The following is a 27953-nucleotide window of genomic DNA, read 5'->3' as shown; positions in this document are numbered from 1 at the left end:
GAGCGCGCGCGACTGGTGGTGGGGGGGGGGGTGGCGGCTCGGGAGCGCGCGCAGAGAGGCCGGCGGCGCGCACGCGCGGGAGACGCGGGGGACTCGCCTGGAGGGGGGGGCCGGGTCACAGGAGTCGGGGCGCCCGCGCAGGCCGCTGGGACCCCCCGGGCCGCCGTCGCCATCATGTACCGCTCTGGCAGCGGCCGCTCTGGCCCGTCGTCTTCTTCGTACTCGCACCGGCTCAAAGAGAGCGGCTCGGCGGGGTCCCGCGCCTCCCGCTCCAGTACATCGGGGCCGGGGCCGGGCCGCGGCCGGCCTCCCCCGCCGCCGTCCCCTACCTCCGCCGCCACCGGCGCTTCGCCGCCGCGCCGCCACCGATCTCCGTCGGGCCACCGCAGCGCCTCCCGCCGCTCCCCGTCGCCGCACCGCAGCCGGAGGCCGCCGTCGCCGCCGGGAGGACCGGGGTCCGGAGGGACGAGGGGCCGCCGGGGGAGCGAGCACGGAGACGGCAGCAGCCGGGTAACCGCCGCCGGGCTGCGGGTGGGGGGCGGCTGTCAGGCCTCGGTACCTGATCCCGGCACGGCCCGGCCACAGGGCCACGGGGAAGGGCCCCGCGCCGTCTTGGGCCGGGCGGGGAGAGGTCCCCGGGGTGTCCTGAGGAGCACCGTGGGGGTATCGGTTATGTCCATTTTAAAGAATGCTTTTTCTTTCCCGTTATTTTTGTATTTCTCTTTTAACGGCCCAAGCCGTGTCAGCTAAGTCTGGAAGATGATGCTTTTACTAAGGGAAGGGATGCAGCTGTTCTGTTTCCTCCAGCTGTCACAGTGTTGTGTTATTGCGTAAATCTTTTATTGATAGGAAGGTAACTTTCTTGGTAAAGTGTTGAGTGAGTGTTTTGTCTGAGCACTTTCTGCTGTCACTGACATACAAAGGAGGCTCTGTTACAGCTACTGATCTTGGAATAGGCACTGTTTTTTGGCTGGGGCTGCACCACCAGGTGTGCCACTCTTCTTACTCAACCCACGCAAAATCTGACGTGGATATGTGAAGCTGTGGTGTTGCAGCTGAAGTGACACCACCTTGGGTGCTCGTGGTGGTACCTTGTTTTTCGCAAGTGGCATTCACTCATTCAGGCTGTCTGTTGCCCTTGGTGTAGCACTTGTCCAATAGCTGCTGTCTTGATAAGTCATAACTTTGCTATGTGCTCGTGTTACTCTGAGAGAAAAGACTTTTGTGCTGTGATGTTAGAGGTTCCCTGGTCACTTAACTTGGTATGTACACTTAATATGTACAATTAATAGGAAAGATGCACTCACATTTTCCTTTTGCTCTGCAGTATATTCTGTACTCGTGTTTGTGAAGTTGCAAAAGTGAGCTGCTTTGAGAGACTGATTTGGCTGCAAGTTAATGCATCTGTTGTCTGCTGTGATTGATTCACTGCGTGGTAGGACTCTGAGAGAGTGGGACTGCCCTTTGTGATGATGGTGGTTGTTCTGATGGGGATTTCCTTGGAGCTGCACCTATGGAAGAGATGGCAGGTGACTGTGGTGGAGTTAAAAGTCAGCTGTTGGTGTAACCCATCCTGAAGGTGTGGAAAGATAATACTGTGTTTGACACTTAAGCTGGGCTGAGCAGCTTGCCTCTGGCCATTTACTTTTAGGTGTTGTTCACTATTATCTTAGCCCTATAAATTGTTGTCAGAGTAGCCTTGCAATTTGTCTTGCTAATGAGATCTAGATTGAAAAAAAGTTTGGTTTTTTTTTTGGCTTTTTTTAATAGAATGGATTTTTAGTATGACTGATGTCATTTTACTTCGTAGCCTGATGCACAGTGATGCAGTCACAGCTAAGGGGATGGTTAACAGGGAGACCACAGTAAGATAGGCATTATTATCACTCGGTCTTTCTTTTTGCTGTGTCTGCAGTAGGTTGGCAGTGTGAGTGGGCTGTCACAAAACTTCTGATGTGTTGGTTCAGACTTAGAGAAATTTTAATCAGAAGCGTTTGATCTGCAGCCTCTCTCTTCTCCTTCAGAGAACAAATGAGTAAATCCTCACTTTAGACTAACACTAAAATAATAGTGTTTGTCAAGAGCAGTGTTATTTTGCACCTTTCTGGCTCAAGGTGCAGGAGTCATCGCAGCAAATCATTACACATTCATGACATTTTTCTTGCCTATTCTGATTTCAGGGAGAAGGATTGAAAAAAATGATGAGATCTAGAAATTAGGCTCCAGTAAATTAGTGCTGAACTGATAATCCCAGTGGGTTTGCTGGTTGTTTACAAGAATGCTACTGTGTTTGGGGAAAAAACTTCATCTGGGAAGCAGCTCTCACTGTGTGAGTCAAAGTGAGATGATTTAATACAGCACTTTAACCTGTATTTTGCACTCTGGCATGTGCTGAAGCCCAGTATGGCTCATTCTCAGAACATATACTGTGAATATTTTTTTTCCATTAAAGTTTTTGCCCACCAAGAGGTGTTCAGCCAACACTACTTATCTAAAGGTGATGTTAATGTATAGATTGTTTTTATCTTTTAGAATGGCTGTTTACAAAATCAAAGAGGAAAGCTGGGATTATGGTGATGTTTTCCAAACAGTGGAGCTAAGTGAGATCAAAATAAAATCAGCAGCAGATTCACTGGGTCAGCATGCTCTAGTAAAGTTTTAACAAGGTTATCCAACCTGTACGACTTAAGACCCCCTCCATAGAAGCTGAGGAAAAGTGGAGAATTGAACAGTAGTGTTAACAAGTGGCATTTTGAAGCTGTCACCAAGAGATGAACTCAGACACAAAACTGAGAGAAAGAGGGGTTTAAGCTTCAGTGAGGAAGAAGGACTTGGGAGAGGGGAGTGTGAGCATATAAGATGTAGTACATGAAATGTAGACACTGATGGGATAAGTGCACGAGGTTGAAGAGTGGAAAAGTTACCATCCCCGTACTTCACATGAATTGGAATATGAAAGGAACGTCCTTTGAGATTTCTTATTCCCTTTTCTTGATTCTGGGCATTGTGTTTTTGAGATGGCGGGCATGCATTCCCAAGGGATCAGCATTGGTCTTGCGTGTAACAGAGATGCTGACTGTGTAACAGACGTTGGAAGCGTGGATGTTGTAAGTTTCTTAGTAACTGGGGAAAACCATGGGAATTGGAAGAGTATGGAGTGACAACAGAGGTTTGGGGTGAGTACTGAAAAATGTAATGGGGGGGGAGAGGAAGATCAGGGCTGTTCAGCGAGAGAGTTTGGCAGACTCTATATGTTCTTGCATGGCTGACACATCACAGTGTTTGTATTTTTGCCACTGACATGTGTGCTTGTTCTTTTTATAGTCTTTGTCAGCTCCTTTGCTTTTGTGTAAGAAAGTTAGATGAAAGTGAAGGGTTGGACTATTTTGGGTCAGCAGGGAAATAAGAAATTAAGAGCTGATACGCAACCAGTGCATTTTATATGGTAATGGTAACTACTGTTTGAGAGCCTGGAGAGAAAGGGAAGAAAACATAGTGCAGGACATTGGTAGGATTGACTGGTGGCACTCCACCATGCAAATGCTCTTAAAACCTAATTTTTTCTTTCACAACAGAAAGTTCAGATACCTTATGCACCTTCATTGCAGTCTCTAGATGATCTGTATGGTGGTGATACACATCCTGAACCAACTGAATGTAAACTATTCCCTTCTTTTATCCAAAAGTTCCTTGATACGAGGCATAACTGTCACTTCTCTGTCTCCAGTTTCTGGAGATCTTGTCATATTGCCCAACTTGCTGTAAGCCTTGATGGCAAAAAGGTGCCTTTCAAGATAATTGCAACTCCAGGGTGCCCTGAAAATTCAGTGTTCATCAGAGCACATTTGAGCTTTCCAGGTGTGTTTGTGTGAGACGCATGCACCTTGTTTGTGTTGTATTTCAGCCCAACTGGTCCTGGAAGGTGTTGTACTATATAAAACAGTTGGTCTTAGAAAATCATTAGGGTGTGTTCTCATAAATGCTGGGCTTCAGATTAATGGAGAAAAACAAAAATCGGTTTGATTTTATTTTGAACAACGACATGCACAATAAGTTCTGCTGCAGATTTGTACTGCAAGTAAATTTTGTTAGATGAATTTGTGAGGCAATCCTACTTTCTCGATGGGGGTTATATAATGTTCTTCTTTGGTTCTCTTGGAAGATTGATCTCAGTCTGCTACACCTTCCCAGGGCAGACGGCATGGATACAGCCGATGTAGCGCACCTTCAGCTTGCTACTGCTGGGAAAGCAATATGAAGCACATGACTGGTTTGGCAGAACTGAAGCAGGTTCTTTGTTTTCTGTTAAGAGGAATATAAACCATGGTTGTTTAAAAAAATAGATCGAGTATCTCTTCTTTCAGTCTGCTTCTTATGGAACTGCCCTTACTTTGGTCATTCCTGAATTTTAGTACCAGGTTCTGGAAGGATACAAAGCACAACTTAACAGTAATGACATTTTCTGTATTGGACATGGCTCCAAATGGAGATCTGTGCAGAGCAGTTAGCTCAGGTCTTCTCTGCTGTAGTTCTTTGAAGGATAACTTACCTGTGGTTTGGTTCTACCAGTAATAATGGGGTGATGGAGTTTCTACAGCCACTGACATTTTTAGTATTAGGTTATGCTTATCCAGTGAAAGCATCATAAGATGAGGAAAACTGCCGAAAACATCACTGCGAGGAAAATCTGTGTTTAGACTGGTGTATTCTTTGCTTTGTGCTGTTATTGGAGCTGGTAAGGGCCAGAAATCCAGGCATCTAATTATTAAGATATTCCTGGCGCTGTTTTTTATGTGCTATTTGTTTAACTGATTCCACTCGAACGAAGAAAAGAGCTCAGCAGTGGGACTTGTTGAACTTCTTTGATTTTCCACCTTCCAAAATGATAGCTTATTTAAGGTAATCTTGAGTTTAGATAATGTAAACTTAGAGCTTATTGTTGGCAGCTGGGGTGAGAAATTAAATGCAATTGGTACCCTCCCTTTTCTTTAGTAACTATTAGCAATTGAAATACTTGGAATAAATGCTCGTCTAGTTTCTTGTTGTTGTTTGTTTATTTTAATTGATCCATCCGCCCCAAGTCTTGTTTATTGAGCAGAGTCTCTTGCCTTTCTGTAGCTCAGATTAAAACTCCCTGATTGATGGGCTTGCACTCTTTCTTCAATTTACAGAGACGTTCACCGAGTCTCCGCTCTGAGTCTTCACTGGAACAGAGTTTGCGGATTACTGTTGGTAATGACCGGTATTGCATTGGCACACCGGAGAGAAGGAGGCTGCCTGATAGACTGGGCTCACCAATTGATAACCTGAGTGACAGGTATGGTCCTCCACAGATGGAACTCAAGAGTATGAAACAGTAAGAATATGAGAATGGCTGTACTGCGTGAAGCCAAATGACTAATTGGCCCAGTAGTCTGTCTGTAGTGGGGACTGACAGCGTAGTGATGTAGCGATGCCTGCTTGGAATACTCCCCCAGTCTCCTGTATGTTTTGTCATGGGGAATTTCTGAAGAGGCATTGTTGCCTGTGTTTGTAGTAGTCCTAGACAAATGTTTGTTCTCTGACTTCTGTCAATTGTTTCTTGTACCTATATCAACTAAAAGTGCCAAGAGGATCTTGCAGTAAGGAGCTGCTTCATTTGATGTATCACAGCTTCAGTTACCTTCTGTTTCTTATGAAGCAGCCTAGAGCTGACATAAATTAAGGTTGTTTGTAGACACTGTCAATCTTTGATTTCCTCATTTACTGAGAGGAATAATGTGTTTTCTTGATTTTTTAGTATAGTCCAGAAGAGAGCCCTAGCATAGCTTGAAGAAAGCCTGTCATTTTGGCTTCAGAAATCCTGCCAAGGGAAAGTGAGCTCTGTCATACAATCTTGTACATGATAAAGTGTTAGAATTCTTAGGGTTCCTTGATTGGAACTGAAGAGAAACAGTTAATGAAGAGAAGTCATTTGTGTTATAAGTGCTGCTGTGAACACCGAAGTTTAAATATTAGTAGGTACTGTTAGAAAATCTTTGCCTTCAGTGGAAGAACAGGTAGAATCTGGCAGAAGAAGTAAAGTAAGATGATCTTGTTCAACTGAAACTGTTGGCTTTATCTTAAAGCTGGGGTAGTTTGTGCCTGAGAGCAGCCATACTGTAATTTTAATCAGGCTCAGGCATACAAAACAAAAGGCACAGTAACATCACTTTCTGATACAAATATCCCCTAGCTGTTTAAAAAGAAAAAAATAAAAGAAAGTGAGTAGAAAAAGTGTATTTCCTGTCTTTCCAGTGTAAGGGTAAGTTTCTGCAGGTGCAGAAAAGGAAATGAGAGTTTAGTTTTTGGTACTGTCACTTTTATGGCTTTACCTCAGTCCTTCTGGAATCAGTTTTTGGCTTGTAAATTCCTTGTACAGTCTGCAGTCTTCAAGACAAGATGACTGAATATGCCTGGGGAGAATACAGTGGTTGGAAGGAGCAGGAAGTTGTATTTAGGAGAGCTGGTGCTGTGCTGCTCCAGCAAATTAAGAACATTGTGGTGGAGGAGTTGTCCCATTGCTTCATTTTCTCCAGTGAGGTTTTATATGTAACCTGTTCTGTGGTTATACTTCCTGGTTAGGAGTAGCACCACGTACAGCAGAGTTTATTTTAACATGAGAATGAAAATCACTGCTGTGGGCATCTTTACCCTCTTGGTAAGCAAATAACTTTCACTTTAACTCTGTTACTGGATGAAAAATGGTAACAGGGTAATTAAAGGGAAAAAAATAAAAGACCGGACTAAATTCCTGAGAATGTACTGAGGTACTGAAGGGATTAATTGGCATGAGAAGGCGGACAGTGTGGACCTCAGTTTTAAAGTGATTTGCTAAGTGTAGGTGTGCCAGAGCTCCATGTGGTTAAGTTTACTTTTTGTTTCATTTTGTTTGTGTTTTGTTGTTTTATTTTTCTCCTCCATTCTGTCTGCATTGGCTGTGCTTGACTGAATGGTGCTACTATCCAGAAGCTTAACATGACAACATAGTCATCCCTTAGCTTTTCTGAAGCTTGCAGATACTGCTTATGGCTTGCAGATTTATTCACTATTTTTATTTTGATTGTTTTAAAAAGACAGTTGGTAGTTGATGAAGGATATTGTTCTTAACATGTTTTTTTCTTCTGTGTGACTGCCTTGGTTCGGAGACACCGACTTTATCACTGAGCTTTAGAATGTGGCCCTTCCTGGTGATTATCATTGGCTTTAATACTGAGCACGTCACATTCTTATTGTACACACAATCCCTTCTCTTTCAGATTTTGAAGTAATTGGAACAAATAATTCTGATTTTTTTTTTCCTCTCAGCTAGTTTTCCTACCTACTTGGGTTTGAATCAGTCACTTCTACAAAGGGCTTCAGAATGGCAGAAAGATTCATTAAAACAGAAAGGAAGTAGAATACCAAAGGGTAGAAGTCAGGTATGCTTTTGGATTTTCCTGCAGACAGAGATCTTTATGGTGCCCTAGGAGAATTTCGTCGAGTGTGTATTCATGTGCAGGTCCATCCTGAAACATCTGTAAGAATTTTTTCCAAGTTTGTAGGGCAGCTGGCGTCCTGTGCGTGGCTAAGTCAAATGGCAGAGTGCTGCTGGTCTGTGACTTTGAGGTGACTGAAGAAGTTTGTCTTCTTTATCAGATTAGTCTTTTTTTTTGTTTCCCGGAATCTTGCTTTATCAAAGTGAAGTGTGTATCTTATTTACCCTCCCTATCTTTCATTTTTTTTTTTTTGCCAGTGTTGTTAAGATAATTACTACTGATCTGAGCTGGCATAAGCTGTACAGAGCATCCCACCAATTCCTTCATCTGAGATTAGTGCTGAAGATTTGACCATATCACTGTGGAGACTTGGTCTGCATTAAGCTGTGTTCTGAAATAGCGAATTTTGACTTAATATCAAAAGTGGCAGCTGGTTGGAATGTAAACAGTCTGTTGAACTTCCAGTTCAGAGGCTGTTAAGATGGATTCCTATTGGCTGCTCACAGTGGAGTATCTTTGTTATTTCTGTTTCAATGTATATAAATATGCTAATATGATAAAAATTAACTTTACATCATTTTTCATTCTTTGAGGCAGCATGTCTGTGTAGTCTATGGTCTGTTCTCTGATACCGCGATTTCCAGAAATTCATAGATTCTGCAGTGGGGTGCAATTGGGATGCTCAGTGTGGTACCACCTTGTATCCTCTCCCAGGAATGCAACATACTTTGTATACTTGGCTGACTGAAAATTGAACTATTTTTACAGAATACATATTTCAAAGAGCCATAGTTTCTGGAAGGCAAGTAAATGTTTTTCTCACGCCTTTATTTAGTCTTTGGTTTTAAATCTGTGTCTTTACTATTTAGAGTGTATTTAGAACATTCTTTTAAGGGTGGTAGGATTTGCTATTCCTGTCTTTCCAAAGTTTGATTTAGTATTCCTTCCCCTTTGTTGCTACAGTTGGAGTGTTTGTTAAGCATGGGTGCAGACTGTTTGCTCTAAAATCAACTGGAGGTGTATGGTCAAGTACATCTGTTACTTGACCAGCATGTTTAGGTATAGCAGGTTCTCATGGAAGGTGATGGTGGCACTAAAGAGAGATATTTGCTTTTAAATAAATTATTTTGTGTAGGCTACAAACACCAACATTTATGTACAAAACTTGGTTAACTTCTATGTAGATGTTTTGGTGCTTTTGGAAGAGTGAAGGTGCGTGGTTTGTTATGGAAGAGGTGCCGTTTGATATCACAAATACTAGTATATACCATATTTTTGAAGATGTTTTGGGTCAGTAATGTAGAAAGTGCTTTGCGATGATGCAAGTCAGAGATGAAGTGAAATTTCAGGTTGGTTCTGTTCTTAAATATGCTTGTGTAACCTATGAAGGCAAACAAGAAGACTTATCGGGTCACATTAATTATTTCTTGGTCTGGTGACTTAAAAAATCAAGTCTGTAAATTATCTGCAGGGCTGTTATTTAATTTAGCTTGGTTTTGGTGGATTTGTTTTGTTTTGGAAAATGTTGTCTCGTGATTTTTTGTCTCCTCAGATCTATTGAGGCACTTTTTTTAGGAGGAGGATGTAATTTTTGAAGATTCAGGCAGACATACGTAGTTTATCTCAAGCTGATGTCTTAATCACTCAGGAGAGACGTTTTCTAAGGTTTCTGTCTCATTGATTTCCCTTAACTGAGCACATTTGCTTCCCATTCTTGGACGATCTTGCTAGAGTTTTGCAGTATCTGAAAATAAAGATAACATTTGGCAATTTTATAGTGGTTTGGTTTGTTCCTGCCCGATGTAAATGACAGTGACAGAGAAGTTCTCAGGGGATGAAGGAAAAAGGAGTTGGTTAAAATAGTACTCCCAATTGGAAGTCTATAAAAGTTGGTCCAAAAAAGGATAAACCAAGAAATATAGCCCATTATTCCCAGGTTGTGCTAGTTGTAATCCACTGCGTATAATAATGTGGGGGCTGGCACAACGGAACAATGCTCTTACATTTACTATTCCTGATTCACTGATACCATGTCAAAAAAACTATGCTGCTTTTGTAGGTAAAGCAGATTGTGATTTTGACAATCCTGTCTATAGATCTTTTGCAACAGAAAACACTGCTAGAATTTGTGGTCTTTTTCCACAACTGAAGTTAGAAAGAGGATCTGGTTGCATGTGCTAGCGTGAAACTGAATTACACATTGAATAATTCATATGAAATGGGACCTTAGCATCTCGGTGGGAGAGGTGAGGAAAGGGATTGTGGCCTGAAATACGATAGTAATGTTTTGTTTTTTTCTAGTTGCATAGTCTCTCTACAGAAATAAGTTAATCCTGTCAATTTTTCAAGGCTCAGCTGCAGTGTGAATTGAATTGTTTCTGTATTTGCAAGTGACTTTGTAGGAGAGAAGCATAACACTGTGAAAAACAGCAATCCTTTCTGTCCCCTGCTGCTTAAATATGTAAAATGTTGCTTCTGTTTAGTAGTGGAGATGCTATTCTGAATTTGATTTGGAAATTTCTTGTTCTTGAGTGAGAATAAGACATAGTTTTCCTGACTTAAGCACTTACGTTTTTTCTGTGCTTCTCTTATGCAGGGATGACATGGCTGATGGTCCTATATTCACCAGAGGTCTCTCATGCCCTCGAGGCTTGGAGAGATACCTATCACATGAAGATCACTCTTCAAGTCCCTTCAACATGAGGCATGATGAAGACTACCGCAACCGAGATGTTTTTCTTCATCGTTCAGATTATAGTCCACATTACAGTCGTCGAGAAGAGCTGCCTCGTGGATCTGACAGAGATGGTGACAAATTTAGGAAATCTTTCTACCCATCGAGACCAGAAGAGAGGGGACGAGAAATAAAGCGTCCACGATATGAAAAAGATGAGAAATTGCACTGTATGAGTGGAGAGCATCAAGGTTTCTCATCAGGAACACGAAACTATCGCAGACGAAGCCGCAGCCTTAGCCGCAGTAGAAGTCCAAGTCCACCATACCTGAATGAAGAATTCCGAGAGCTTGACCGCGCCAGGAGAAAAAGAGAAGAGGAAGAACGTAATAGAAACTTGAATCATGATATTTCAGACAGTGGTTATGTCATCCCAGGCTTGACTAACACACTACAGACTTCTGAGCCTCGTTATACATATAGGCCTGAGGAAATACCATCCATGCCCAAAAAATCTATCTTGAAGAAGAGAGTAGAGATGGATGTAGAGTCTCCTATTCAGGTTTGATCTCTGTTTATATCTGTCTCTTCAATAATATTTCAATAATAGAAAAGTCAGATGCTTACATTCTCCTGTCTTGGAAAGGACAGGTGTCTTTTTGCAGGCCTGTACAATTTAGAATTGCATTGGAAATTTTAAATGGTGAAGGCATTTAACCAGGGATTATATATCTATAAAATCTGAGGTAGAACGAAATGTTCTTGTTGAAATTTGTCCCAAAACGCTCAGATTGTATTGAAAAGCTGAGTCTTTTTGCATATAGGCAGTCAGGACATTGATAGAAGCTATGGCTGCCAGAGTGCCTCTTTCTGCTTCTCTATAGACTAAGAACTGCCTGATGAATCCTCAGTGTCTTTGGTTGCAAACATCTATGAGTGTCCTTAATTTTTTCTTTAGACTGTAGGCTGATGTTAACCACACTTAAATTGTACCCAAGCCATTCCACTTGGATTTGAAAATCAGAGTATCAAGAAAGTTGGGACCACTGTGATAAATTTATTTTCTCATGTTTTAGCACATTGTTTTTGATCTGCTTATTACGCTGATCTGGTTGACAGTGACATGTTTATATAGAAGGTACTGAAGAACCCCAGTACTGAAGATTCTGTTCAATGCCTGTGTCTATTTCATATGCCATTAATTATGCATATCTGAAGAAATAACTGGAAGTACTCGCAGAACAGTTACTTTAACTTGTCTTAAAGTGTTATATCCTGTTTGTGATTAAACTCAAAGCTTAGCTAAATTTATGTCAGTGTTTCAGCTTAAAAGTTTCATTTATTAAGCTTATAAAAAAGTTAAATATAATTTTGACCTTGTGTGCTCTCTAGGATGAGCTTTCATTGCTGGACATCACATTCTAGAATAACTAGATAACTATTTTTTTTAATCTTTTCTCTTTCTCTTTCAACTGTGAATTGTCTTTTTTAACTCTTCAGATGTGGTCCTGAAGAGAAATGATCATGTTCTTTTGTTCTGCAAGGTACGTAGTCCGCTCAGAGGGTGCTGTAGTGAATAACAACTTCTCTGTCTTTCAGCCTGAGGAGTTTTCTAGCGGCCCTGCTCCCAGCAAGGATCTTCCTCTTCTTTCTAGTCATTCATCTTTGCCCCAGAGCAACAGCACAGCTCCGTTTTCCTCTGAAGTGGAGAACTTTCTCAAGCGATTTAACAAAGACTCTGTTATGGAGTCTGCAAACAGAGAGTTACATGATAACTTATATGAGTGGAGCCCACTTTCTGCGGCTCCCAAAGACACTTATACATATGGAGAGAAGTTTGGAAGCTTCTTAAGTCACAAGGAGAAAATAGAACCCAAATCAGAGCCTGCTGATCGTCATACTGACTTTCTACTGCCTCATGAGAGGGCCAGTCAGGATGGCAGTGGTTTCTCCCGAATTCTGGGCATGATGGCTGATTCTGTCAGTGCTCAGGAGAAGAGGAGGCGTAGTTTTCCTGACATTGAGGATGAAGAGAAATTTCTTTATGGTGATGAGGATGAAGACACTAAAACTGAATCACACCTCATTCAAAAGCCTCCTGTGAGTTGTAGCAGTGAAGTAATAAACCAGAAGGTGAGCCTACCTCCTTCTTCTCCTGCTCCGGCTGTCAAGCTGGATCCTTTAGAAGAGCCTAATGCTGAGTATGCCAAGATCCATGACTTACTCAAAACCATTGGACTTGACATCGGTGTTGCTGAAATCGGAAGACTAGCCATTCGTACTCAGGAACGCCTTCATGGCAAAAAGTTGGCGTCCCGTTCTCCTGATCGTCGCTCTTTAGATACTCGCAGAACAGACCCTTGGGACTTACGTCGTAGCCGGTGTGGCACTCGTTCTCCAGATTCAGGCCAGCAGCACTCAGCATCACCTCCCATTTCTTTCCAGCAGTCTAAAGATCCATCCTCTCTTCAGAAATCAGAATATACAAAGAACAAGCTAGGAGGACAAGACGTACCTCCATGTGCACCAGATCAACCTCTTCCTTCCGTTTCTCTCATTCCCTCAGTTCCACCAGCTCCTGCTAATTTACCACCTACTTCTGTTTCCCAGTACCAAATTCCCAGCTATTCCCAGTTCACTACCACTCAGATGCCCCCAAACTATCCACCTCCCACATTGGCCCCTCCAGGATATGATGCATATGGACATTATATGGCTTATGCAGCTCCTGGCTGGACCATGTATCCCCCTACCCAGCAGCCTAATCCTGCGTTGCCAGAGGCTCATGGGCTTCTTACTATGGCCATGTCAGCGAACCCTACGCGTCCCAACCTCCGGGTTATTGAGACAGTCTCTATGAGAAAGGATGCCACTGATGTGAAAAGAGACAGTTCTGTGCTCGTTCATGTCCCTACCACTCCTACTAATTCCAAAGTGCCCCTTCGTCCATCTTCACACCCTCTCAAAAGTACTCCAGAAAAAATATCAGATGAAAAAAATCGAGCGGCTCAGAAGCAGAAGGTATGCTGTATATTCTAATGTATCCAGATATGTCAGGCTGCTTGCTTACTGGGCTAGAAGCTTTTCCTCTTTAAATGCTCTGATTTTAGTCTGAGTGGTTTCAGTTTAGAAGTAGTTGGACTGAATTTGTTTTTGTTAAAGATTTCTAGGCACTTGTCTGTTTATTCTGTAACAATTTAAAAAATGCATTTAAAATCCCCCCAGATTGCACTCTTGTAGGTTATAGATTAGGGCCAAACAAAAGCTTACAGAAAGACACTTGGTAGTCACATGTCAGCTTTATTCCATTGAGGTTTAGATATTCAAATCATTGAAGGTTTGTAGGTACATAAGTACGTGGAAGGGCGGTGTGAAAAAGACAGAGCCAGTCTTTTTTCAGTGGTGCCCAGTGACAGGACAAGATAGGTACAAATTGAAATACCTTCCATATTAAAAGAGCTTCCATCTGAACATTGGAGAATGCTTTTTTAACTGTCAGAATGACTGAGCACAGGCACAAGTTGCCAAAAGAGGTTTTGGGGATAAACAAAAGCTTTGGATTGAGATAACTCCTTTGCTTTTAGTTTGAAATGACTCAAATAGAAGTACTTAGACAAAAAGCTGTTTGAGCAGATGAGCAAATTTTGACTGTTTGCAATAATAATTTCTTCAGCTGATGTTGTTGAACTTTTGTTGTTAATGGAACTTAGACACTTCTGAAAGAGCTGTGTTGGCTAAAGGTTTGGGGCTTTCCTCCTGCTCTGACATGCACTGGTAGCTCAGCTGTGTGTCTTGGCTGGACTTCCAGGTCTTTGCACTACAGAATTCCTTGGCTTGGGCTTAGTCCAGTTCTTTGCTGAATGCCTTGGGATATAGCAACTTTCGTGCTTCATTTGATGCCCCCGTGCTGCCAGAAAAGCCCAAATCACAAAATGATATTTCGATAATTTGAAAATAGTAAAAATCTTATGGCTTTCAAGAAGTGGCCTAACTGTGTTGGTAGAAATTCTTCCATTGGTATATGCAAGATTTACTCAAGGCAGGAATCCTGCCGACACTTGCATCGACATAGCAGTAGTGGTGCTCTAGTGAGGACTAGTCTTTGTATCAGTTCTTGCTTGTTCAAGGGAGGAGTCAGTAGTAATCTTCAGGAGCATTGTGAAGGTAAGATACTGGGATCTAACTAATTCAGTTAGAAAAAAAATTTGAGAGAAAGAACTTTTCAGGTTTCATTTTAACACATTGGCTGTTTTTTTTTCAGTGAGAGTCATTTCAAACTAGTGAAAAGCGAACGTATGAGCTCCTCCTGCTAGACTTTACTGAGCAAGAAACAAACTTCATACATGTGTTTAATCTCAGACACTGATGCTTGCAAAATGTTCTTGGTGATACAGTTAAGATCACACTGAGGCAGAATCCTGAATGATGGCTAAAACTGGGCAAAGTCAAATTAGGAGAGAAGGTGATGATGGGCTGTAAGGTCTTTTGTCAGTTATGTGCTGTCTGTAGAGGTTCTGTGTGAGTTTTGAAGATCTGTTTAGCATTAGACTTGATGAGCCCTGTAAGAAGATAGTCAGCCAAGACTCAGTGCCTTGAGAAATGATCAAACCAGGCAGTTTTGGAGAATACAGTGGCCAAATTACCACATTTAGAAAATAGCTTGCTAATAGATTAGAATGAGATGTGTTTTCTGTCTTACCAATGACTGAATTCTGACACAGGGAACTAAAATATCTATAATAGTTCTTACTAGTGGCAGCAGCAACAGTGCTAATAAATTGGTCGGCCTGAATTGGGGCGAGAAAAAAATTGCACTTGTATAGGGTTGGAACATAAGTGCAGGTGTAATTACTTGCAGCTGCAAGTAAATGTTAGTATTTGTTGTGTTACAATACTCAAGAACATTTTGAGAATAGTGAGCAAACTGAATTCTTGCTGTCTTTTCACAAGACCGATTAACTTACAGTAGGTGGAGAAGAAAATCCAGTCTTCTTGCAATCTGTTTAGGTGATAGAAGAGAGAGAAAAACTGAAGAATGAGCGAGAAGCGCGGCAGAAGAAGCTTTATTATCTGAAGACTGAACTGGACAGGCTTCGTAAACAGCAAGGTATGGAGCATCTCCCCCCATTTTTTTTTTCCACCAGCAGTTCCTGTTAAAAGTGAATACCAAAATGTACAGGCAGAACTCCTGAGACAGCAACGACCTAATTACTGTACTGAAATTAATTATGTCAAAATCTGACTGTTACACTGAAGCAAACAGCTGCTCTTCAGACTTCTTTAGTAGCTTGGTAGGTTAGAAGAACTGTGGTTTGTATATTCTAGTGTTTTTTTAGAAGAAATAAGAAATGGCAACTGAAGACTTGGCAGTGTGTCTTTTAAGTTTTATGAATCTTATTTAGAAGGAAAAGTCCTCTCTAACTTAATAACTTATGTTAATTTAAGACTTTTGTTTTTATCAGAAGTAAGTACTTTCACCGCTGGAAGGTATTCATTTCAGATTGTAGTGTATGCTTAACATAGAAGACAATTTTGCTTGCTTGATCATACAGTAATTATTAAGGTGATCCTTTCTCTTGAGGATTGTGCTGTCTTTGTTAGGGGTGTATATTAAGAAACCCCTACAGAGGTAGATTGTTCAGATTTGTTGTACCTACAAGTTGGTTCCACCTTTAAACCTTCCTAGACAAAATGTAAGTGTAGCATTTTGTATTGGTATTTTACTTGTTGCTGGAATAGTCATACAGATCTTAAGACAATTTTCATGTTGCATTTCCAACTCTTCTGTTTCCTTGATTGGCTCAGGAGAGATGCTAAGGAAAAAACGACGTGAGAAGGATGGACACAAAGACCCCTTGTTGGTTGAGGTGAACAGACTTCAAGAGAATATTATGAAGGAGATTTCAGAGCTCCATAAAGAATCTGATGCAGCAGATAAGAAGCAGTCTGAGCTTGACAAAGTAGCACAGATCTTGGGGATTAACATATTTGAAAAATCCCGGAAGCCATCTGTGGAAACCAAAGATTCCTCAGAAAAGAACAGCAAGTCAGAAAACACAAAAGGTCTGGAGAAGGCAACTTCCACTAATAAGGTAAAATCTTCTGGGTTGTATACTGATGATTTTTCCATTAAGAGAAGAGGGCATTGGGGAACAGCTGCTCACAAACATTCAATAGAAGGTTCATTTGATGGCGTTTATTACCACATCTCATTCTGTTGTTGATTGTGTATGCAGGTGAGAGTAAATGTAATTAGAGTTTGTAATTTCCCATGGAGTTTGTGCAGTTCAAGACCATTTACTGTTTTATATCTTGGCGTTGTGAGGTGTTGGATGGATTGAACAGTAGTGTAAGTGTTTGTAGCTGTTAGGTCTCAACTCCATATTGAGAATGACAGACTTCTTTTCTGCACAGTATTTCCAGTATTGCCTGCCAAAAAGGAATGTTTTTCCAAGCTCTCTGAAAGTTTGGAGCATGTTATTTTTCTCACCAGGTGATGATATTAACAAATCATGGCAAGTCTTCAATATGATTGTCAGCTTAACACAGTTATTACATACTTGCCATGGTGGTCTCTCTGACTTGGTCTCTGAGTGGTGGATGCACTAGAAGAGGCTTATCGAGTTCTGGAATTGTTTTTTGCTCTGGAAGTAGTGTGTGATGATAGTAGATCTGAGAGGTTGTATGTGTGTTCAGGACAGTAATGATGTCGTTTTCTTCTGTGTTATCAATTATATCACTAGTATAGATGATGGGAGATAGTAGTTGTTTTTTGTGTATGCCTGACTTTACTGTGTATTTTTGATTTTTTGCAGAAATTAAAGTGTTATTAGGGTAAGAGGTGAATCTTGTAAACTCTTCCTTATGTTTCGTCTTGGTCTGGTTCAGGGAGTTCATTAGATGTCTTTCATTTTAAGGCTTGTTTTTGTGCATTATTTTTGAACCAAAATCTGATACCCACTTATTTTTACAAGTTATTTGCATCAAACACCACATGGTACAAATGAGTAGACAATAACATCTGTTAAATCCTACACTGCATTTAAGTTGTATTGCTTTCTTTTCTTGAGATGAAGTATGAGTGAATGTGTCTTTCATTATTTTAACTTCCATTGTTTGCGTTGTCTGAACACATAATGACTTGTTCCCCCTTTATGGTTCCTTATCTTAACATCAAACATAGGATGGTGACCTTAGCCTCTGAGATTCACCTTGTAATTCTGATGGTTAACTTTTGTTTTTGTAAAAAGAAAAGTAGTGCAGACTTTTAGACACTGAGACCAGTTTACTTGGCCAATCAAGGGGCAAAACCATTTATGTCTTCCTGCGTCTTTGCAAGCTATTTTGTGGTCTTTTGTTGCTGAGCTTGTGTTTCTGTGTTATAGTTAAAATTGCAAAGGTAAATCTAGTCTTGTACTAAAAAGGCATCCCTGAGATTTTCCCCAAGTTTTTGTTGATGTGGAGGTAAGATACTATGATCTGAAACTTGTATGCTTTGTTAATTGCTGAAGCACAAATGGGTTAGAGTTGGCTGTCACTCGTCTGTTTGAGAAGTATTGTGTTTTGTAGCTCTGGTTGAGATAGTATTTAATAGGATATATTGTATGGGTCTATAAATAACATAAAAGAAAACACTTCTCAGGCATCGTGAACATCCTTCCATGCATTTCTTACTGATCATAAGTTGATCTTCTCACTGTTTAAGAGAATGTCGGCTTTGCTATGTTCTTGCAGATAGAATATATGCAAATATTCACTGGACCACTTCTTACTCTATACCAAGAACTAAATTGTATTGGGATGTGGAAATTTTTGGAGTGCATAGTGGCATCGATGTCTCTTCATTGTTTGTGTTACTGTTTATGTTGCATGGAATGGTATTAGGAGAAAACTCATTCCTGTTAATCAAAAGGAATTTCAAGTAAGGCAGATGTTGTTTATTGTTTTTGAATCTGCTTAAGTAATTTTTCGACACCACTACTAAATTACTTGGAAACTGGTTTGGACCTGCTAAGTTTGGAAAGATGCTGTTCTTCCTGGAATCCTGCACAAATGAGAAATGGCAACGTGGTGGGCTTTCAGCCATTGGGAATGTAAATCAAACCTCAAAATACTCTTAATACTATGCATCAGAATTTTAATCTCAATTAGCAGGGCTTATTCATTATTTGTTTCAGGGATTATTTGTTTTGCTACTCACAGTCTTAGCATACAACAAGATTCTGAGAAAAATGTATTGATTTTGGATAATGTCCTGAAAGGTCTGTGCATTATTGCATGGCATCTTTCTGTACAAATTAGTGTGAGTATCACATGCTTAAGTCACAAGATGCTTCTCTGTATGTACTTAGGTAATTAACAGAACTTTAGTACTGTTAAGCAATGAGTCTTCCAGAGAATTCGGGTACTTTCAAGTAGTCTGATCAAGTGATTGAGTTGAATACTTTTAGTCAACTGACTTTTATTGCCTTTTTCATTCTACTTTAATCCAAACTACTTTTACAGTAACTTCTAGGCACTTCTAGCAGAACTCTAATTGCCTTTAGGTGTTCTAGGTACTGTTGTCTAGTACTGTAAATTGAAACTACTGAGATCTTTGTGTGAAACCCATAAAGTGGGAAGGGTGCATGCTTTAGGGGATTCGTTCATTTGGTTCCTTGATTACCTGCAACCATCCAGCCATTACATCTGGGAGTCTTACTGGAAGCTCTTCACTGTGACCACGCTGCACCTTAATCGTCAATACCAGCTTTCTGAAACAGTGGATTTAGCCTGGGAGCTGAAAAGCAGGTGATATATACTTTTTTTTTTGTGCGTGTGGCTTTTGCTGGAGACAAGATCTGAGTTCCAGAGTACTATGTCTGTCCTACCTTGTCTTAGATAAACATTTCCTTTTGTTCAATTTAGGAATCAAAACCCACTAATGAAAAATCCAGAGGCAGAAGCCCGAAGCCAGCAGAATCCTCTTCACAGTCCTCCAAACATCCTTTCCAGTTGGCCAGTATTTATGAATATTATGATGCAGGGAACCACTGGTGCAAAGACTGCAATACCATCTGCGGGACCATGTTTGATTTTTTCACACATATGCATAATAAGAAACACAGACAGGTATGTGACAGGCTTCCTTCACTATGTGCATTTCATATTGCTATATATATTAGCACTGAAACATACATCACTGAACTACATTTTACAAGAGAAACTGAAGTAATGAATGCAAGAAGCTGCGTATCAAATTCAAAAATGTTGGACTCGAGCAGTTTGTACAGCTACTGGTGTGTTCCGACTAGTGTAAACGGGGCTTGCATTCAGTTCACTTGGGGCCTAGTGTTTGATATTTTAGTTTTGTGTTTGCCTGTCCTTCAATACTGTTTACATCTTACCCTCTTCACCGGTTATTCTCACATTATAAATTACAAAAAGGGAGGGAAAAGTGGAAAACCTAGCTCCTGTATATAACTGCACGTTGATTTTAATGATCAGTGTTCTGGAAGGATATTGAAAAAAAAAAAACAAAACAACCCAAGTGTAGTTGCCTTGCTAGTGTAATATGTGAGCCTGTATACCTCTGTCACTGTGCAAATAGACCCTGGATCCTTACAACAGACCTTGGGCTTCGAAGACCCAGAGCGAGACCAAACAAGACTCCATAAAGCGCATTGATAAGATAACTGTTCCTGCCAAAGGTACGTTAATTTTTTTAAAACTTGAATTTCTTCTCCATTAGCCCTCCAGCAGGTTCCAGTTTCTCAGAGAAAGGAAGTTCAAATCTTTCTGTAGTTACAGGAGCACATATTGATACTGTCTTAGTAGTAAATGGCAGATGGTTTAATTTCCTAGCACTTCTGTGGGAGAGGAGCAAGAATGTAGGAAAACATAGTATGGTTCCTTCTTTTCTCTTCAGAATTTAGTTTCTTATTTTGAATACTGGTTGACTTTTTCCCAATGTTCTGAAGTCATTTTTACTAACGTATTACAATTCAGATCAGAATATGACCACAAAATCTTGCTGTGTTTGAGCACGTCTTGTGGAGTATTCACACAGTCTCGCAACAGGTTCTTTCATTGGGCACATTTTGCATAGAGTTGTCCCTGAAAAAGTACTGATGAGTACTTGGTAGGATCTTGGTAGTATGTTAGGTAACTGCAGCAGGTTCTGCAGGCACAGGGGGGCACTTCTACTAAACTTCAGTGTGTTCTTTTTATAAACCGGGTGTTTGTTATTTGAGGAGACTATACCACAAAGATGGAAGGTAGATGAAAATTGTAGGAAGCATTAGCCTGTTTGTATAGAGGATAGCTGTTACATTGCAAAGAGCGTTGGTAATTTTTAATCTCAATAATCAAGCTTCTTCACTTTACATGATTGCTCCTACTAGTGGTATTTACCATACTGTAAGCATAAAATCCACCAATTTCTGTTTCAATAGTGTGAACAGGAACATTGCTGGAGGTTTTGCTGTTATTCTTTGACGCATTTGTCTTTGTTAAAAACTTGGCGTCTTCTAAATTTTGCTTTTGCTGAGTGTTTCCTTCGGCCTTTTCAGGGTCTGAGTTTCTGATTCCCATCACTGGTTATTACTGCCAGCTCTGTCATGAATTTTTTGGAGATCAAATCTCAGCTGAGCAGCATGTGAAAAGTCATCCTCACAATGAAAAATACAAGGTTGGTAACTGATGGACCAGGAAGGAGTGAGTGATCCCTTTTGTTAGCTTTTATTTGCTCTGTCATCTATTCCTGAAGAATTACATTTGACCTGGTGTATTCAGTTATTTTTACTGTATTGCACTGACTAAGCGGAGCTTCCCACTACATAGAGATTAACCTTTCCTCTGCATAAGGTTAAGTTGTGCTTCAGTACCAGTGTTGATTTTCAAACTCTACAGAAGAATGACAGCACTGCTGGAGGCCACCACTCAATTTGTATTAAACTACAGGATGTAGAGTTTGTGGCATCTCAGTTTCTCTGTGGGGAAAAGTTCTTGGCTCTCTCAGTGTTGAGAAGGCACTTACTTAACAAGGCAAAGCTGTTACTGAGCTTAATTGATGATATATTTTTTATTGAAATAGTTGCTAAAACTGTGCCGTTTATTTCCATAGAAATACGTAGATGAAAACCCTCTCTATGAAGAAAGGAGAAATCTAGACCGTCAGGCTGGACTGGCTGTAGTTCTGGAAACGGAGCGCAGGCGGCAGAATGAACTGAAGAGGAAACTAGTTGAGAAACAGAAAGAAGAGAAAGATGAGAAGAAAGCAAAAATAATAAAGAAAGAGGAAACAAAGAACACCACAGAGCTTGGAGAAGGAGCTAATGAAACTCAAGACAAAACAGATTCTTCTGGGCGAAAAATGGGTATTAAACTTAAGCTGAAGAAGGAAGAGAAGAAAGAGGATAAAAAAGAAGAAAAGAAGGAGGAATCTAAAAAGGAATCACCAAGTCAGACATCATTTGGAAAATTCAGCTGGAAAAAGGCTGAGAGAGAGGATAAAGCCCCAGGAGTAGCTGTTCCGAAGGAGGAGAGTATGGAGGGAAACAAAGAGGAGAACAAGTTTCAGTCTGGGAAACTCCATGCCAAGTCCATTGAAATCAAGCTGTCTGGGAAAACTGTTATTCCACACACTAGCCCATGGACACCAGTTGCTTATACATCAACGCAGTCAAAAATTCTACCCAATCTGCCAGTCCCCACTATGATTTTCAGGAAATCTACTACTGCAACAGTTAGCAAACCAGCACCTTTGAACACTTTTTTATCCATCAAATCCTCTGGAGCCACCACCAAACCACTACCCGTGGTGAAAGAAACACATGCAGATCTTCTGCTGCCTCCAGATATCATCTCAAAAGCTTTTGGAGGAGAAGAGGTAATATTAAAAGGGTCAGAGGAGGATATGAATGCACCAGAGAAAAGTGAGCCTTCTCAGACTTCTGATATACCGCCTCCTCCACCTCTTCCACCTGCAGTCCAGCCTGCTGCTGTCATTCCTGCAGATGAAGTAGCTCCAGGTGTGTCTGAAAGTGAACAGACAATGCTGGTGATGCCTGTAAGGCCCCCTCCTCCACCTCCACCTTCAACTGCTTTTAGTGAACAGGCAAAAAAGATAGAGAAACGAAACTCTTGCCTGGCCACTGCCAATGCTAAAGATCTCTATGATATTTTCTACAGTAGTGGTGGGAAGGGTTCAGCTGACGGCAAGCTTGCAAGTTCTACACTTCCAAATGGAGAAAATTCTAACCTAGCAAAACCTGCAGATTTTCCTGCAAACTCTAGGACAGTCAGTAGCTTATCCTCCTTTAAAGAGGAATCTCAGAATGTGGCTACTGAAGTTTGCCAGGGCCACTCAGCTGAGCCAGACTCAGTAATGGAGAAAACTGGTTTTCAGGAGGGTTTAATATCTAATTTTGAGACAAGTATTGACACTGAAAGTGATATTCAGAAGGATGTAGGTCAAGAATTCCAGGCTCTTCCAACAGGTACTCAGATTAAATTGAAAGATGGGGATTCTTCACAGGGTAGTAATCAAGTAATGGGCAGTTGCATTCTTGATGAGAATCACACTGAAAGGAACAAGGAGATCTTTCAGCCTCAGCTATCAGAAATGTCAGTCACAGAACAGCTAGAAGCAAAACCTGATTCTCAGATTCAGACGCCTGCAGAAGAGGGACTTGTGGATGTAGCAAGTCGAGTGCAAGCAGACAACAAAATGTTTTGTGATCTGCAGAGAACAGAGATCCAAGAGAAGGTTGGACAGGAAGATGCAAATGAAATTGCAGTTAGTAACACAAATGCTTCTGGCACTTTGAAGAAAGACGAGGAGATGAAAGACAGGGAAATAAAAGCAGTAAAGCCTGAGCTTATGCTAGAACAGATCGAAAATCAAAGTTTGGTAGAGGAAAATTTAAGTGATAGCTTTAGAACTGCTTCAGAAACTGATAGTCCACACTTGCTCAGTGATTCTCAAAGCATTTCAAAAGAAAAAGCTTTAGTAGCAGTAATGACAGAGCAAAATTCTATCGATGCCTCTTTAAAAGATGCGAAACTGAACAGTGTAGCTTTGGAAGTACCGGGAGCCCTTGGCAAAGCTCCCCAGATTTCAGAAACCCAAAGTAAGGTTTCAGAATTGACAGGAGGTCCTGCAGAGTGGGATGCTTCTGGGAACAATAATGGAGAAGAACAGGTCACGGCAACCACTTCTTGTTCTGAAAGTGGTAGGAAATTATCAAACACCTCAAATGTAGAAATGAAAAATGGTTCTAATAAAATTAGTGCTTCAGAATTGACAGAAGGAGAGCCAGAGACATCTCTTAGTAACCCCAAATCTCGAAGTAGCACATTAGAAGCACAAGAAAAAGTTAGACCAGAACTGTCAGGTCGTGCAGTATTAGATAAGCAAACCCAAAGGCAGGAGGTTGCTTGGTTAGTCAGTGCCTGCTCAGCGAGCATTGTTGAACTCAGATCCAGTGTAGAATTAGTAGTTGAAGTTGATAAAAAGTCACTAGGGCAATCTGGATCTGATGAAACATTAGATGATATTTTTGCTAAGAGAGATGCAAAAGGAGTAGGAATGGCAGGTTTTTCTAGGGCTTGCTCTGATCTTGTCCAAGAGTCAGCAGTTGCTTTATCAGCAGATCTCAGTGAGTGTCGTTCAGAAGAGGCCGTCAACAAGCAAACAAAATATGAGGCTGTAAGAACCTCAGCAGCCAATGACTTTAGTCTGAATACCACACATTCAGGTTCTAATACCAAGCAATCTGAAAGTCTCTCTCCAGGTGTTAGTGAGGATAACAAGAAAGACTCCTTGAGATCAGAAAATACAAAGTGCAGTGAGACTCCCTCTGAGAAAGCAGAGCTTGAGTTCAAAAGCACAGATTTTAATGTGGGAAGTACTAAGGCAATATGTGAAGACATCAGTATCCTTCCGGCAGGACTTTTAAATACAAATTTGAAAGAAGTTTCAAAAGCAGAAACTATTGCATCCGTTAAACTGGAGTCAAACAAACTGAGCAAGCTGGGCATTGGAAAAACAGTGGATGAAACAGAAATTACTGATTTTGCCACGCTTACCTCTGGTAGTTGCGAAGATAAACTTTGCAGCCAGGTTTCTCAAACAGATGCATCGCAGCTTGGATTGCAACCCTCAAACAATGACACTACGAAAGCAGTCACGCCAGTTCCAGAAATGCAGGGCATTTCTCCTGTCTCCGAAAGCCTTCGGCAAGTAGAGGAAAGCAAAGGTGGTGCTGCTGAAATGCTGTCACTGAGCTGCGATGGAGGCAGCAGACAAAGTCAGGTATCTGGTTGTGTAGAAACATTCCTTTCTGGACTCAAAGAAACACGTGGAAAGGAGGATGGCTCAGGAGACAAGAGACTATGCACTGTCCAGAGCAAGAAGACTGAGCAAACAGAAACTACTGACAGTAGTTTGGAAGCTACAGCAAATTCAGGAATTACTGAAAGCTTAGCAGAGAGCCCAGTGGGTTGAATTGAACCCAGCCAGCCCCAATATTTGAGGAGCCAGAGCTGGGATGATGTGTATGGTTTTGTTTGTTTGTTTTGTTCCAGTTGAGGTGTTTGGGTGCACTTTGCATCACAAAATCACAGAATATCAGGGAAGGGACCTCAAAGTGTCATCTAGTCCGATCTCCCTGCCTGAGCAGAAACACTTAGGATGCCGCAGCATCGTAGGACACGGCTAAATTGAAACTTAACACCATCAGAAACCAGACACATGTTATTCTGTACATAGTTGACTGTGTAAAATGTTTTTTCATGTGAATTTTTTGCCAATTTCTTTTCTACACTTCTGCTATTAAAATGGAATCTCTCGTTTATAATGCGTGCGTCTTTGTTGTTTATTTTGGGGGCTTCTGTTCTTGGAACACTTCCGGATGATTTCCAGCTTACCTTGTTTCTGTCAGTAGCATCGCAAGTAGTCCAACCTCTGGGACAAGCTCAAGAACAGCAATTTAGAACTTGAGGAAATGGAGACTTGCAGAAGAACTAAAACTGAAAATTGCTTTAAACTGTAATGCACGGTTTTGTTTACTTTCATTGTTTGAAATGCAAGAAATGTGATTTATCTTCTGTTTGTTTGTTTATCTGTCTTTGTGATTTGTAATCGCTGCTGTATTACATCTGTACTTAAGCTGTTTGACTGTATTGTATAAGCACGTTTATGGATGCCACATCACTAATCAAGGGGAGAAAATCTGTCCGACTGGCTTTTGGAGAAGAAGACTAATCGGTAAGGCTCTGTGGCCTGACACCTGGATCAGACATATTGAGGTCACTTACATGTTTTGAAATGGGCTTTCTTTCATTGTATTGTGATCCAGTAACTGTTTGTGTTAAATCATTTAGCAGCTGACCAGCTCTGAAGACGTAGAAGATCAGAACCCTGGTGTAAGGAATTGGACTCGCTTCATGTGATAGAGACACATGCATGCCTACCCTGAATGATCCTAGAGCTAGCAAAAGCTCTAGAGTGATGGTTTTCATTTGTATAGCTCATTAAAGACTAAAGTATTAAATGTGTTTGCTTGGATAAATTGAACATTTTTATTTGTAAATTGTTTAAAAAATAAACATACTGTGTTCAACAAGACTTTCTTCTTTCATTTTTTATTATTTTTTTTCCTCTTTGTTCTTTCTTTTTTAGCTCTAGGAAAGTGCTTTATTTCAAGTACGTTCTGCCTCCTGTGGTAGTTCATAAAATTGAGAAGCTGTAGCCAATGAAGATATTCAGCACTTGGCCTGCTCAGTAAAAACCTGGTTTATTCCCAGCTGAAGTCAGTGGAAGAACTTCTGTCAACATCATCACTGGAATTTAGTTTGAAATCCTAAGCCTTTGTAAAGGAGGGAGGGAAGCAAGCAGAGGTCGTTCATATTTCTGTAATTGCTACCGGCATGTGGACTTTCAGAGGGCGAAAAAATGACACTTTTTCTTCTGTTTCCATGACTGTGTAAAGATGATATTAAACATTTTTCAGCGTTGTTATTGTGCTTTTTATATTAGAAATACAAGAATATACAAAAGTGTAATCTGAATTTGTAAAGCTAGGGCATGTAGGCAAATAAAACCCACCCAAAATCATCATTAAGAAAGTGAGAAGGTTTTGAGAGCCTTTTGGACTGCTTTTCACAGTTTTAAGCAGTTCCTGCATTGAATATAAGGAGAATTTGTTAGTATCATTGCCCTACTTTCTTCAAATAACCATTTGCTGTCAGAAAGAAAGAAAACAAGGTTTGATACGCTTTTGATAATTTTGAAGTGGAAGTTGGGTAATGGGTAGAAATTGTTAAAACTCTATTTCTCAGTTGTTTCTTGGTTTTCTATGAATGTCTGATTATATATCTGAGCTTGTTTGTTCACAGTTGACAGCTGAATATTCTATTTACGTGTTCTTACCGGTTTGTTCAGTGAAGGGCCTGCTTACTTGTAAATCTGACGTGGAAGAGGGGGGGACCTAAGCTTTCCTGCCTTGTATTGAAGGATGTCAGTGCAGGGAAAGAAGATAGGAAGGGAAAGCTGGCTGATGTTTTTTGCTTTTTTTTTTTTTCTTTTCCCACAGTTATGCATTTAATTGGTGTTTTGGGATACGGACCACCTGGTTAGTTTCATTTTGCAGATTCTTTTTCATGAAGGTCTCAGTATGTGCAACAGTAGAGAAACTCATTTGGACAGTCTTCTTAAGACATCCTCAATCTGTGTGGGAAGCGCTCTTGGTTAGCTCTATTTTGGTGGAAAGGACATCAGCATAAATCCAATATCCTTTTTATCACTCGCTTCTGCAACTGGCATTGGTGGTCAGCACACGGCCCTGCTGTCCAGGAATGAAGAGTGCCTAGCGCCGAAGGAAAGCAAGAACTTTGCAAACTGTTAAGGAAGAGTTGTTACCTTGTATTGGTCTTCAGCTTTCCAGAAGCTAGTTCTTCATTTGATACAAATTAAATAATACCTCTTGACCTTTGGTCAAGTGGTTGTTCTTCTGTGCCTGAGTGGACTGGGACACTATTCCATGTTGAAAGTAAGATATATTGGTGGTGTTTTGCTTTTTTTTTAAGGTAGGAGTGAAAGATACTCCTGGAACTGCTGGATTATGTAGGAACAAAACAAATGGTGCTAGACTGACACGTAGGCATATTGGTGGAGGCATGTGTTTTGTGAAATGGCATGTATATATATATATATATATATATAATTATCTATTTATTTACTTATTTATTTTTGCTGTGGTTTTCAGAGGCATGCAGTAAATGATTTATCTACCGTACTGATCCCCTGTGCTGGCAGAGCTGTAGCATAGTGCATTGACTGGGAAGCCTTAAGTTCTAGGCTGGCCTTGGATGCTTGACTCCAGATCCTGAGGAGGAGGGGTGAGTTAACGGAGGGGAATTTACTTGTGTGTTTGAGTAGTGAAATATGACATGGTCACTCCTTCCTGGCCTAGTTCTGTACAAACTGCATTAGGGATAAGTGCCTTTCTCTTGATTTTTAGAAAGCTGCTGATAGGGAATGAATAAGTCTACCTGAATTTTTCTTTTTTTACACATCTTCAAAGCCAGCACAAATACATAGTAAATGACAAGGGTGATGAATTAACTCCAAGCATGTATTTTACACTGCAACTTTTAGTTTGCCGTGTTGGGGGCTGGCAGAAAGAACATTCTCTTGGGTAAAGTCTGTGGCAGAACAACTTTTTGTTAAGAGCCAGTAGAAGTGCCATGGAAAAGCTGCTGGCAATCTGGATACTGTAAGCCCTGTTTTGCTTAGTTGT

The 27953-nt window shown here is 40.8% G+C and overlaps 1 protein-coding gene across 1 annotated transcript; it reads left to right on the top strand.

Annotated features, from left to right (window-relative positions):
* The first annotated feature begins 67 nt into the window (after positions 1 to 67).
* ZNF318 (zinc finger protein 318) lies at positions 68 to 27267 on the top strand. The gene is made up of 10 exons (XM_072332538.1): positions 68 to 510; positions 5172 to 5317; positions 10093 to 10732; positions 11770 to 13191; positions 15178 to 15277; positions 15976 to 16262; positions 19078 to 19281; positions 19760 to 19859; positions 20721 to 20839; positions 21275 to 27267. Exons 1-10 carry the CDS (start codon positions 175 to 177, stop codon positions 24656 to 24658), a joined length of 6738 nt encoding a protein of 2245 aa, XP_072188639.1. The 5' UTR covers positions 68 to 174; the 3' UTR covers positions 24659 to 27267.
* Positions 27268 to 27953: the final 686 nt, after the last annotated feature.

This window comes from Excalfactoria chinensis, chromosome 3 (assembly GCF_039878825.1).
Source record: "Excalfactoria chinensis isolate bCotChi1 chromosome 3, bCotChi1.hap2, whole genome shotgun sequence".
In the NCBI taxonomy this organism is placed as follows: Eukaryota; Metazoa; Chordata; class Aves; order Galliformes; family Phasianidae; genus Excalfactoria; species Excalfactoria chinensis.
Note: the sequence above shows the minus strand (reverse complement) of the source record. Positions and strands in the feature narration are given on the sequence as shown.

Coding starts and splice junctions, on each gene's coding strand:
- ZNF318 (XM_072332538.1), top strand. CDS start 175: ATGTACCGCTCTGGCAGCGGCCGCTCTGGCCCGTCGTCTTCTTCGTAC. Junction 5,318..10,092: donor ATTGATAACCTGAGTGACAG/GTATGGTCCTCC, acceptor TCTCTTATGCAG/GGATGACATGGCTGATGGTC. Junction 20,840..21,274: donor CTCACAATGAAAAATACAAG/GTTGGTAACTGA, acceptor TTATTTCCATAG/AAATACGTAGATGAAAACCC.